The sequence below is a fragment of the Ictidomys tridecemlineatus genome, chromosome 6, assembly GCF_052094955.1.
Source record: "Ictidomys tridecemlineatus isolate mIctTri1 chromosome 6, mIctTri1.hap1, whole genome shotgun sequence".
In the NCBI taxonomy this organism is placed as follows: Eukaryota; Metazoa; Chordata; class Mammalia; order Rodentia; family Sciuridae; genus Ictidomys; species Ictidomys tridecemlineatus.
In genome coordinates this window covers 6,204,369-6,217,811 of record NC_135482.1, presented here as the reverse complement: position 1 = coordinate 6,217,811, position 13,443 = coordinate 6,204,369, and the positions used below count along the sequence as shown (strand labels likewise).

Here is a 13,443-nt window from a genome sequence, read left to right as displayed (position 1 = left end):
AGCTAAACCTTAAGTAGGTCCCAAGGGTGGGCCCAGAGTATCCTGTAATCAATCAGAAAAGAAGAGGATAAGAAGTAGCAGGAGCTGGAGGTATGATGGAGAAGTCTTTCCATCCGAACTTTCCTACCAGCTACCTGCTCCCCATCACTGGCTTGACATCAGAATCTGGGTGCTCCATCCCCAGCTCTGCCCCCCGCCCCCCAGCTATCTTTGAGGATTACAGCAGATGGTGATTGCTGGAGTTTGTGAACTAGAGGACTAGAGAAAGTGTGGGACCCCATGATCAGCTGTTCACCCTGTCCTGGTACAGCCCCAGGTTCTTCCTGTCCTATTGCTGAGAGGCGGTGGTTGCTGATTTGCATGGAAGGTGTTTCCTCCCTTAACTGGAGGAAGACTTTTCTGGGAATCAGGCCTGCCTGGCTATTGACCTAGCCTTTTCAGGTCCATAGGGGTGGTCCTACCTCAGGACAGTGCAAAGGTAGTTCCAGCTTTGGCTGGGGGTCCCACCAAGTGACTTCTAGGGTCTCTGTCATCAGCAGGACTTTTTATAATTTGAAGCAGAACTTAGCAACTGCAGAGTGATGAGGCAGCCCAGTATGCTGGGGAGGCCTGAGCACCTTGGATCTAGCCTTGGGCTCTGTCCCTTGCCAACCATTGTCTTCAGAACCAGGTCCTTGGGTCCCCTATCTCAGAATGCTCCAGGGTTTGGGAGGATAAGCTGTAGAAAAAGCAGAAGGTGGTTGGAAATTTAACTGACTTCTTAGTGACATGTGCCCTTCTCTGATGGTTCTTTATCACATTGATTTGCTGCACACTTACTCCATGGAGGGCATAAGGAAGGGGCCTAATTTTCTCTCTCTTCACATCTGCCCCATCTGGCATCTCCTTCCTCTCGGACTCTGGACTCTTCCCTCTTCACCTCTTCTCCTCTTGGGGAATCCCATCTTTTACCTCAAATGGGCCCAAGGTGTCCCATCTGCCTTCCAAAAAAAAAAAAAAAAAAGAAAAAAAAATTTTATATATATATATATATATATCCACTCCTATTTGCCCCTTCTCTCAGCTTTTTGTGCCATTGTTGACTGTTGTGACCACTTGTTCTGGGAACTAAACTTTCTGGGACTTATGCAGGCAGAGAGACTCCCCCCAGCTGTAAAGTCTCAGGGCACTTTTTTATCCAGCCTTTCCCAGGAGCTGGGATTCACTTACCTGGACTTGCACCAACTGGATGCACCCAGCTGGTGTGGGATTCCTACTGGTGGCTGCAGGTACCAGGGACATCAGTGTGTGTGTGTGGTGGGGGGGGGGTGTAGTGGAGGGGGAACTGTTGCTAGCCAGTCCAGTGACCAGTGTCAGGAGTGCCCAATGGTGGCAACAGTAATATGGTGTAGTCTGCTGAGCTTCCATGCCCTGTTTGTGGCACCCCTGGAGAGGCTGAGAGCCCCCTAACATCTTTCAAGGCAGAGTTTCTCAGCAGTGGCACTATTAAAATTTGGCGCCAGGTGATTCTTGGTTGTGTGTGGTGGGGGAGCGCTATCCTGAGTGTGAGGGTTATTTAGCAGCATCCATCCCTGGCCTCTGCCTACCACGTACCAGCAGTCCCTCAGTTAGGAAACTGAAAATGTCTCCAGGCATCACCAGATCTCCCCATGGGGAGCAGAACCTCCCTGGTCTACAGCCCCTCTCCCTGTCCCCATCATCCTCGGCCCTCCCCAGTCATTGCCCTCAGAGGGAGACTGTGGATGGCTGCCATTTCTTGAGGCGATCCTCCTGGGCTGCTTGTCCTGTGCTTTGCCCTTGGTCTGAGCCTGCACTGTCTCTTCCTGGCTCCTCTTTCTTCACTTGATCCTTTAAATGAAGGATTTTTTTGGTTTAGCGCTCTCTGCTTCTTGGACAAACACCCTCTAAGACCTCAAAGTTGATGGCACCTTCTCTGTCACCATCTGATAATCCTCATTGCTTATGTTTGAGTTTGTCCTAAGCCAAACTTGTTTCCCACCTTCTAAATCCACCTCTATGTCAAATTCTTGGTTGATCCTGCTGGAAGGCCTCATGGAAGAAGTGATATTTGAACTAATTCTGAGAGACTGGAGGAAGAGGGAGCGGAGAACAGGTACTAGGAGCAAACGCCTGAAAGGGCAGGCATCAAGAGAGAGTAAATGGCAAGGAATATGCCTGGTTCCCTACTGTGACCTGTGGCAGGTGCCTATCCAGGATAAATATCTCAACATAGTGGTCACCTAGTCCAGCCCCTCTGTTTTCAGGTAAAGAACACAGTTCCTGAAGAGTAACTTGTCAAAAGCTGTTTCACCCCTCAGAGCCAGCCTCTGACCTCCCAGCCAGAGCAGGGTCAGGGGAGCACGGCAGGATTTTGCTGGGATCTGGGTCTAGTGCAGCCAGTCTTCTTTGACCACTTGTACTGGAGCGTTTATTTGGGTTTCCTCAGACTTGGTCAAGCACCAGGTCCTATGGGCAGGTCCCACTGGGAGAGCTACAGAGTGACAGTGCTTTGCCCACCTTCCTGACCTGTTGCTTAAGGCAGCCCTTGGGGAATTACTGAGGTGCTGGGGCAGAGGACACTAGAACAAAGCATATTTTATGAGGGTCTTTACCATGTCAGTTTAGCAGACAGCAACCATCAGTTTGCCAGCTACAGTGGCACATGCCTGTAATCCCAGAGGCTGAGGCAGTATGATCACAAGCTGGAGGTCAGCCTGGGCAATTTAATGAGACCCTGTCTCAAAATTAAAAAGATCTGGGGATATAGTTGAGTGGTAGAGCACTGCTGGGCTCAATCCCCAGAACTGCAGAAACCAAAAACCATCCCTGTGAGGAGTCCCAGCAGCACCACTGAGAAGTACTACTGAAGATGGCACCATCCAGATCCAGAGCAGGGCAGCTGGGTTTGGGTCAGCTTTCTATTTCTGTGTGTAAACAATAAAAGAGCATTCTTGTTTTATTTACCCCCCAAATAAGACACTACTTATTTCTCAATAATTATGCATGTTCATCATAAAAAGTAATTTAGACAATACAAAAAATACCAGGAAGAAAGTAAGACTCACCTCAGATCCCCCCACTCAGCCAGCTGTTGGCCTTATTTTTTCAATTACAATTGCTACCTTGTATGAGAGCTTGCTATATGCCAGGACTTACCACATGTGCTGTCTGGCAGCAGCTCCTCCAGCCTCAAGTGTTTGTCCATGTCATCTGTTCCCCCTGGGTATACCAGAGGCAGAGCTGGCCTCTCAATTTTAAGTTTTGTCTTAAATACCACTTAAGAATTTGGTGTGTATTTTTTTTTCCAGTGTTAAGGATGGAACTCAGGGCCTCATGCAGGCTAGGCAAATGCTCTACCACTCAGCCACACCACCAGCCAGTCTTCTTGACCATCGAAAGTTATGTCCCATCACTTTTCCTTCATCATTTGTACTACCATCATCTATTATTGTTTACTGCCTTTTCTTTTTCTCTCTTCACTAGACTGGAAGCTCTTAGCAGGAACTATTTGCCTGCCAGAGATAATCAATAAATGTTGTTAAAAGAATGTGCAAATTATTTTCACAACTATAAGTACTATTTTAGCCTCATTTTAGAGATGACAAAACTGAGGCTTAGACAATTATTTAACCAGTTAAAGTTCAGGTAGTGAATTAGCAGATCCACGCATCTGACTTCACAGCCTGGTGCTCTTAAGTCCTGACCCCTAAGCAGCAGCTGCCTCTTACTTTCCCTTCAGTAGATTATGAAAGCCTTTTCTTTTCAATAAATACACATTGATTTTTATAACACCATGATACTGTGATTTATCCAGTGTCTTACTGGGTTTCATAATATTTTCCAATTATAGAGAAGCTTGTGGTGAACCTCTCGGAACATACACATTTATTTCAGCATCCTTTGGGCACTTTTATTCCTTAGGATGAGTTCTTGGAAGTTTGCCTTTGTGTACACGTGGCCAGCTGCAAGATGGGACAGCGAGGTGCTTGCACTGGGTACTGATATTGTTTAAAGGCCTTCAGTGTTAAGGTACCTGGGATTAAGGACCAGTAGCACCAGCGCGAGGTCACAGCAGGCGCAGAGGCACCCAAGTTGTAGTGTTAACTGCTCTTGGACAGTCTGCGGCCCTGCCAAGCCAGCATTTCTGCCTTTTAAAGAGGGGTGGGAAAAGCATGACTTGGAAGATCTTGACTCTGTCCCACAGCGTTGGGGGCTAAATTTCATTCCGCAGGCTCTCCCAGGCGGGACTGGGCAGGACAGGGCAGGGCGTGGGTAGAGGAGAGGCAGCTGGGAAGATGACGTAATGTGCTCACAGCTTGCGCTTGTGCGGCCGGCGGTCGCGACTGGACCTGTGAACGTTAACCCTTTAATCCCAGGCGGGTAGACGCACCTGCTAGAAGAACAGATCCGGGAAGAAAGGGAGAGGCTCCTTTAAGCAAGGGGAAGGAGGTTGGGCGGAGGACCCGGCGGCTACTCTCTTTATTGGCTCTAAGGCCGCGAGGGGCGGAGCCTACCTATGCTAATCTGAGCTGCTGATCGATGACGTGCCATCACCCCACGCGCCGCTTCGCGCGCCCGTTGGCTAAGAGGAGCCTGGCCCCATTGACAACAAACAAGGGGGTGCGCGGCCCGGGGGCGGAGCCACGAGGGCGCGGGCAGGGGCGGGGGGTTCCCGCCCCGCCCCTTCCGCGCGGTGCCGGGGCGCAGCACAAACATGGCGGCGGCTGGCACGGGCCGGTGAGGCGGTACCGGGCGGGGGCTGTCGGGTGTCATGGGCGGTGGCGGCAGCACCGCCCCCACGTCTCCCTGAGCGGGACGGCAGGGGTGCCTCTGCGCCAAGCCAGGCGATGGACGAGAGTGGCGAGCTGGGCGGCCTGGAGACCATGGAGACCCTCACGGAGCTGGGCGACGAGCTGACCCTGGGGGACATCGACGGTGAGTGGTGAGTGGGTGGGTGGGGGGAGTAGGGGGATCGCGCGGGGAGGAAGGGGTTACGGCGGCGCGCGGGTGCGCGTGCGCCCACCCCACAGCCCCGGCTCGCGCGGGAAGAACCCTGCGTGCCCGGTGGCCCCAGCGGTTCCCAACCCTTCCGGCACGACGGGTGTGAGCCCCGGGGTCGGGGCGCTCGGTTCCGGGAGGCGGTGGAATCCCGAGAGAGCTGGGCCCGAAGCGGATCGAGGAGCGTGGGGACGGGGGCGTCTCGGGGAGCGGCGTCTGAGGAGAGCGTGGGGCCACCGCCTTCCTCTCGCGCCCACACGCGCTGTGGGTCGTCTGGCTCTCTGCGGCTCCGCGTCGCACCTGTCACTCCCAGCCCGACCACAGGAGGGGCTACGGATTCCTCGGACTGCGCCCCTAAAGTTGGCGTTCTAAACTCCTGGTTTTCTGGGGATTAACAGACGGCTGGGTCGTCGGGCGCTCCGGGAAACTTTGGGCATCAGCTGCCGAAGCAAGTTGCTGATGAAGCGAGCAGTGGCGGCGGAGCGTGGACGCCTCTCTCCAGGGAGGGAGACCCGGGCTCTCGTGCTGTTGCGCTGCAAAGGGAGTTAAGCAGCAGGAATTCTGAGTTGTGACCTCTCGGGTACAAGCTGGGAGAGGGTGGCCGTGGTTCTGTCGGCTTTAACAGCGGAGTGGAAGAGCTGGTAGGAGCCCAGGAAGCCGCTCTTGCAATGTTCTCATTTTTCGACCATGGGAACCGATGTTTGGAGAGGGTCCACGACTTGCCCAGGGTCACCCTGCTAGTTACAGAATCCAGTTCTCCCAGTTCCTGAGCTGTTGGTTTCTTGACATTCTACCTTTGGGGATTTGGAATTCAAAGAATAGGCTACTAATCTTAATGACTTTCAAGAATGGAGCTCTTCCCATGTTCTAGGCCCCAAATATTTTGCATTATGTTACTTAATGCTCACAGCAATCCTGTGAAGAAGATTTATTGCCTCTTTTACAGGAGATGTCTGAGATCACTCACCTTAGTCCAGAACCCTTGCTTTTTAAGCAATAACTCAGGAACATTGTTGCTTTTCAGTTTACTAAATGCTTTTACATATAGGATTTCACTACAGCCTTGTAGTAGGCAGGTATTATGGCTGCAGTCCCATTTTGCAGATGAAGAAACTGCAAAATATTCTCTTCTGGAGGAAGAGATAAGTAGTAGCAGCTGTTTGAAAAATATGATTGCCATTTTCCCATTTTGCTTTTGTAACATTTTCTCTCTTGGTTTGCCCTTACTTTGTTTTGGTCACCCAGGCATTATAGCAAGACCTTTAATGAAAGCCCCACTTTGAACCACAGACCCTTCCACTAAGTGCTCCTTAATGGGGAGATCAGGGATGGAAGAATTTTGGGAATATCATAAGGGTAGCTAACATGTTTTGAGTACTCATGTGCCAGGTGTTGTGTTAAGCACTTATACACACTAATATTCTCAATCCTCATAACAACTGTCAGATACAGTTGACCATTATTAGTCTTCTCCTTCTGTTCATTGACTCACCGAGTGTTACACAGAAGTATGCCCAAAGCTGCCTTCTAGCAAGGGCACAAACAGAAATTCATTTTGCACTTCTATTCTTTAATTGATCTTTAGTTGTTTGAATTTGTAATTTATTAAATTACGTAGTGGTTAATATTAACTTTATCCCCGTAGATGACTGAATAAAATAAGTACTCTAGAAACTACTACAGATGTTCAGTGACTTCACAGGCCCCCATACCAAGTTTGGCAAATGTTCCCCTTCTTCATTTGGTCAGCAGGTATTTAAGTGCTGGCTGGGGTGTCTGTGCTATAGGGAACAATGAAAGACAGGAAAGATTGAATTTTATGGTTGAATGGACTTTGCCATGAGAAACAAACCATAGTGCTGAATGTAGAACAGCTTATAAATACTGCACAGGACAGTAAGTGAAAGTCATTGGTGAGGGAACTTGGTAAAGGCTGTTGTCAGCTTTTTGTTGCTGTGACAAAATAACTGAAAGAATCAATTTAGAGAAGTAAAGATTTTGGCTCATGGTTTCAGTCTATGGTCACTTAACTCCATTGGATTCTGGGCCTGTGGTAAGGCAGAACATCATGGCAGGGAGGGTGTGAAAGCTGTTAGAAAGGTGTTGGAGGTCTGGGTTTGTAGGTCAGCGCTAGAGCGCTGGCCTAGCCGGTAGGAGGTGCTGGGTTCGATCCTCAGCACCACATATAAACAAACAAACAAATAAATAAATAAATACAAGTTCATCAATAATAAAATAAAGGTATTGGGTTGGAGTTGTGGCTCAGTGGTAGAGTTCTTGCTTAGCATGTGTGAGGCCCTGAGTTCGATTCTCAGCACCACATATAAACAAATAAATAAATACTACCTCCCAATAGTCCATTCAGCTCTGCAAGTTTCAATGAATTAATTCATTGATAAGGTTAAAACCTCATTGCTGCACCAGCGACCTAGTCTTCAACACATGAACACATGGGGGACATTCTACATCCAAACCTTCAAAGCTGGTTTACCAGAGTACAACACCAAGGAGGTAGTCTTTGACCTACAAGAAGGGTTGGGCAGGCTGAAGGCCAGAGTTCTGCAGATAGAAGTATCCCTTGATATTCACCCATATGTTCCCTCTCCAGAATGTTAGTGCAGTGAGGGCAAGGACCTTCCTGTCATTCATCTTGAATTCTTTGTACCAGAATAGTGAGCGTGTCCAGCAAATATTTGTAGAATACCTGAATGAATGACCTTGGCCTGGGCAAAATACTGAATTGTACTAGAACATAGTCTTTGGAGTTGGTTGGGGTTTTTGTTTTGTTTTGTTTTTTTCTCCTTTTCTTTTTGGAACTGGAGATTGAACCCAGGGCTTCATGCATGTGAAGTAAGCATTTTACTACTGAGCTATATCCCATCCCTAATCTTTGGGGTTTGATTAGGTCAGGGTTGGCCAGCCCAGGTGCCAGTCAGATAAGGAAGGGGAGAGATTATTGAAGTACATTACTTCTTTTCTGTGTGTATGATGGGGATAAGGGGTCTTTGCAACCTGGAGGGCTCCTGCTTGCCTCCAGGAGGGGTGGGCAGACTGGTAGAAATCCTCCCGCCTGCTCTAATTCATTGGTGTCCTTTTGGGCTATGGGCCCAAAGTAGCTACATCCATTCACTCATTCAGTATTTCTTAAGTGGTTTCTAAGTACTCCCATCATGTACACAGTACTGAGCATATCTTTGAACAAGATAGATGAGATCTCTCTCAGTGACCTAAATTCTTAATGAAAACACACATTAAATAAAATAAATGAGCCATTTTAGCAAGATACTATGAAAATAAAATGGGACTGTAATATGAGAGTAACTGGGGTAGTCTACTTAGATGAGGTAGTCTATGGAGACATCTTGGAAAGTATTAACACCCACCTGTATTGGGGCACTCTACTGCTGAGTTACGTCCACAGGTCTTTTAAAATTTGAAACAGGGTCTCACTAAATTGCCTAAGCTTGCAGTCTTCCTGCTTCCTCCTTCCAGGTATCTGGGATTATAAACATGTGTTACCATACCCAGCTTAATGTCTCTTTTTCAAAAAATGCCCAACTCTGGATTTTTATATGAAAGCTCTGGATTTTTAAACGTTGGATTTATCTATTATCTATTATCTCTCTCTCTCTCTCTCTCTCTCTCTCTCTCTCTCTCTCTCTCTCTATTTAGAAACGCTATAGCCAGGCACAGTGGCGTATGTCTGTAATCCTAGCAGTTCAGGAGGATCACAAGTTCAAAGCCAGCTTCAGCAACTTAGCAAGGCCCTAAGCAACCTAAGGAGATCCTGTCTCGGAAAATAAAATGGGCTGGTGTTGTGGCTCAGTGCGTAAGCATTCCTGGGTTCAATTCCTGGTACCAAAAAAGAAAAGAAAATGAAATAAACACACTGTAGATACACAGCAAAGCATGTGTACTGGTCGATTTCCAGGGTCTTGTTCTGCTGCAGAATGTTCTGTTGTCCCAGCACCACATTTAAACAAATAAATAAATACAGGTCCATCAATAACTAATAAAAAAAAAAAAAAAAAAAGAAAAGAAATGTGCTAAAGACAAAAATAGAGTCCCTAAGAGTCCCCACAGGAATGCCAGGTCTCACTTGTGATGAAATAGCTACACTGCTTCCTTTTGTGGTATATTTCTGTGTTTTGAGAAAGGCTCTTGTGCATTGATTATGAGCCAAATCTCCTGGAAGGACAGAGAGGTGGACTCTTCCTCCACTGGGGATCAGAAAAGTCAGAAGCAAGGAGGTGACATTTTTGCTAGGTCCAGGGGAATGGGTGGAGGAGCAGCATGACAAGCATATCAAAGAAGGAGGACCTTAGAAATACAAGACTGCTGGACATTTCCTGGAATATACAGTGTGTGTAAGGAAATAAGATGAGGTCTGAGAGGTGAGTTGGAGCCAGATTATGTTCCAGGCGCAGATGTTTTGTGGAAAGTAGGGAGGGAATTGTTGAACATTTTCAAGTAGAGGGACGGACAAATTAATCATGGGCTGTAAGAAAATTCAGCTATGCTGAGGAAAGAGTAACCTCCCCATTTGAAATGAAGGCCTCTGAAGGGTTAGCCCTGAAGGCAGGGCATGGTGGAATTCTAAGATTCCATCAAGGCTTTGAGCCTGGGGTAGTTGGAGAGTTCAGAAAGCAGGAAGGGCTGGTTGGGGACATGGATGAAAATTTGTCTTAAATGGACTGGAATTGAGGTGGGAAGCTATCATCTAATAGGAAATAGGAGGCTGATACTCAGGAAGTTAAAACAGGCTATTGAGGTTGATGTATAGTGACTGTTGAAGTGTTGAGGATAGAGATAAGAGAACTGGGAGGTTTGAAGTGAGGGAAGTGTAATGAACTAAGTCTGGATGAGCTTTTAAAGAAGTGGTTAGTGGATGTTGGGACAGTGCTGCAAAGGTTAGTAAGGATGACAAGGCCATGGAAGGAGTTATGGGATTTGGCAGTCAGGAGGCCCGCCTTTGACAGAACAAAGAGGAGGGCTCCAAGGCTAGGTAACCAGGCAGGAGTCAGGAGTGAATAGAGAGAGGCAAACAGAGGTGCTATTCTCCTTGGAAAAGGTTTAGGATTGTTTCAATGAACTAATTACTTTCTGTCTTTATAGGTTTGTCCATTCTAGATATTTCATATTAATGGAATCAGGATATATGGTTTCTTAGTTAATATTCAGATTCATCCATGTTGCAGGTGTGTTCCATTATATGGATACACTACATTTTGTTTATCTACTCTTTAGTTGGTAGATATTTGGACAGTTTCCACTTTGCAGCTATTATGAGATAAGCTGCTCTGAATATTTGTATACAAGTTTTCATATGAACATAAATGTTCATTTCTCTTAGGTAGATCTACATTTTTGTTGTTCGAGTTTCCCCAGGGCTTATAATAGTCCCATTTTTTCTCCTGCTTAGTTTCTGTGTTCCTGTAATTAATTCAGCCCTTGTGATAGAAACTACCTATATGGTGGTGGGTTACTTTCTTTCCAGGAGCTCTCCCTCTTTTTGCCCTTTGATAATTGTCCTAACTTATCTTAGGACTACCTTGTAGAGTGATGTCATAGTTCCTTTCCCTACGTTTTTTTAGTTGTTTAACCCTTTTATTTTGGTGGAACACATTTCTCCAGTAGCTCCTTCCAGAGGTAAGTTTTTTGAGGCCTTGGCTATCTAAAAATACCTTCAGTCTAACCCATTCCAATATGAATGGGTGAGACATATTTTATATTAGAATTTTAAAGGAATTGCTTCATTGTCTTCCAGCTTCTGGTAGTTGAGATATTGGATGCCACTTTGGTTCTCATTCCTTTGTGTGTCTTTTCTCCTCTGGAAACTTTTAGGATCTTGTCCTTATTTTTGGTTTCTTGTCCTTGAACTGGGCTCAGTCACTGGCCTTACTTAGTGGGGCTCTGGAGAGCTGTGTCTGATATCTGATTTGTGCAGTCCTCCTGCTGTTAGCCCATTCTGTACCTCAATCTGCAGAAGAATTTACAGTTCCCAAGCCTCTAGCTTCTTCCTGCAGACCTCAGTTTCATTTTTGGTAGAGGACACTGAATAGATACTCTATAAAAATGTGACTATGGTAAAGGAGATGTGAGGCGAAGGGGCAGAAACTGATTTCCTATTTCTCCAATAAGTGCTGCTTTGACAAGCAGCTTAGTAAGAAGAAACACAGGTCTACTTTTTACCCCTGTTGTATTATCTCTTAGATTTATTTTTTCCCTGGGGGGTGAACCCAGGATCTTATATATGCTTATATATGCTACGCAAGTCTTCTACCATTGAGCCACACTTTCAACCCCTATATACCTTTTAAAGACATAATCAAGTGTTGTTTTGACACTTGAATATTTACCGACATTGCTAATGTTTGGGTTGAAAGAGCTACTGTTGTCTACGGCTTATTTATTTTCCACCAATTTTTAGCTCCTGGTCTCATCCAGTTATGTTTCCTGGGTTTGCTCAGACCACCTGACCAGAGTCCCCTTGGGTTTTTCCACCTTCCTTCTTGTTTGGCTTCACCCTTGACAAACATTCTCCACATTCACACCCAGGCCTTTGGCCTAATGTTCTTGAGTTCTGCCTGCCTCTAAACAGTCTTTTACTCAGCTCAGATATTGGCATTAAAGTATACTTTTGCTTTTATTTCAATTAGATCTCTCTTTAAATTCATAATTTAAAAAGTATCCCCCACCCCAGTATTGGAGATTGAACCCAGGAGTGCTCTACCACTGAGCTACACCCCCCCAACCCTTTTTTTTTTAAGTATTTAGCTAGGGTCTCACTGAGTTGCCAAGGCTGCTCTTGAACTTGGTATCCTCCTGTCTCACCCTCCTCAGTCATTAGGATTATAAGTGTGCACCACTATGCCTGGCTCATCTTGTTGTATATTATTATTTACCGTCTCTGCAATCAACTCTACTTTTTAATCCTTCTCCATGTTTTGAAATCACTTGTAGGCAGCACCCATTATGTTCCTAACACTGTATCTGCTCAGACCTTTATACAGGCTCTGTTTTGTCCTGGGTTCTGGGTTTAGCGCTGGTAAGGTAAACAGGGTCATTGCCCTCATAGAGGGTAATGGCCCTTGAGGCCAGGCACTATTCTATGCCCTTAACCATTTTTTGTCTCATAATGTTTTTGCTTTTAATCCTTTCTCCATTTCTACAGTATGCTTTCGATTAAAGAACTGAGGCCCAGATCACACATTTAGTAAGTGGTAGGGTGGTAGCTTAAATCTAGATGTGTCCAGCTCTAAAACACATGTTCTTTTTTTCTACGCCATCTCCCTGTCTGATTTAAGAAAGCTTCTAAATTGCAAATACAAGGTGGTGTGATGGGCTTTGAAGCTAGACATGAAATCCTCTGCTTAATTATATATTCAGGGGACGTGTGTTTATCAGTGGGCACTTAAAGTAACTTTCCCTGGGTCCAGTGACTTTTCTTAGATTCCTGTGAGAGGTGGAGATTGGGGATATCTAAGACAGGGGTGTTGCAAGAATTAAGTGAGCTAAAGTACATAAATGGAAGCAGGCAGGAACTGACATTCTTTTTTGGCTGTGGGAATGAATGGGGACCTGAATGAACTTCAATTTACAAGTTGACTCTGGACCAAAGGTCCTTTTTTAGAATACAGTTTTGGAATGTTTACTTTTTCCTATTGAAAAAGTTTTTGTAAGTTTGGGTGGGGTGCAGAGGAGCAACCACAGAATGTGATATAAAGTGTTCCATTTCTTTAAAACAAGACTCAAGGGTTAAACTTTATTGACACTGATGGAATTATTTAGAGTAGCAGAATCCCACAACCTGGGCTTCAAGGTAAGGCTACCTGGGGAACTTATTTAGAAACTAATCCTAAACCATAGGAAGGCTTGCAAATGGGAAAACAGAGCCCTTTCTGCATATTTCAGGCCTTGGGGATTGCTAATGAGTATGTGTCTAAATGCCCTTTACAATCTTGCTCCTCCATCTCACCCCACAGAACAGGTCCGTTGGGCTCAGGGTCTGGTTTGGAGTGATGAAATTCTGAGCTGCTGAACCACATGTGGAGCTGCCTTGGTGCCCAGGGCCTGGCCATCTAACAGCCTCAGGAGAAATAATGCTGCTTTCTGCATGCTACCATTCCTGTTAGGCCTTGCACTTTACAGAAAGCCTCCTGCTATTTCTTTCCAACTGTGCTGTGAGGTTGAAGCTTGATTTTTGTGCCCATTTTCCATGGACATAGATGAAGCACAGAGTCAAAATGATTAGTTTGAGGTTTCCCATGCTGCTGAGGAAGTAGAGGTGAACTTGGGTCTTCTGACATGAGATCCCTCCTTTTCCCTGCCTTGTGGAAATGAGTTGGCAGATACCTTGATTCAGGCAGCATGATTGTCTAGCCGTCCCTTCTCTAGTCAGAAGTTGTGTTTTTGAATTTAAAAAATAAAAATAGGGCTGGGGAT

The 13,443-nt window shown here is 46.1% G+C and overlaps 1 protein-coding gene across 2 annotated transcripts in view; it reads left to right on the top strand.

Moving 5' to 3' along the window:
* Positions 1-4,649: 4,649 nt before the first annotated feature.
* Positions 4,650-13,443, top strand: part of Srebf2 (sterol regulatory element binding transcription factor 2) — a 58,751-nt gene continuing 49,957 nt past the window's right edge. Inside the window, exon 1 of one of the 2 annotated variants that reach the window (XM_040277306.2) lies at positions 4,650-4,942. Coding sequence is in view for 1 of the 2 variants with exons in the window: in XM_005322196.5 (XP_005322253.2) it covers positions 4,848-4,935 (88 nt within the window). In the remaining variant the exon portion in view is untranslated. The remainder of the gene's footprint in view (positions 4,943-13,443) is intronic. The other variant, XM_005322196.5, reaches the window with a different exon arrangement.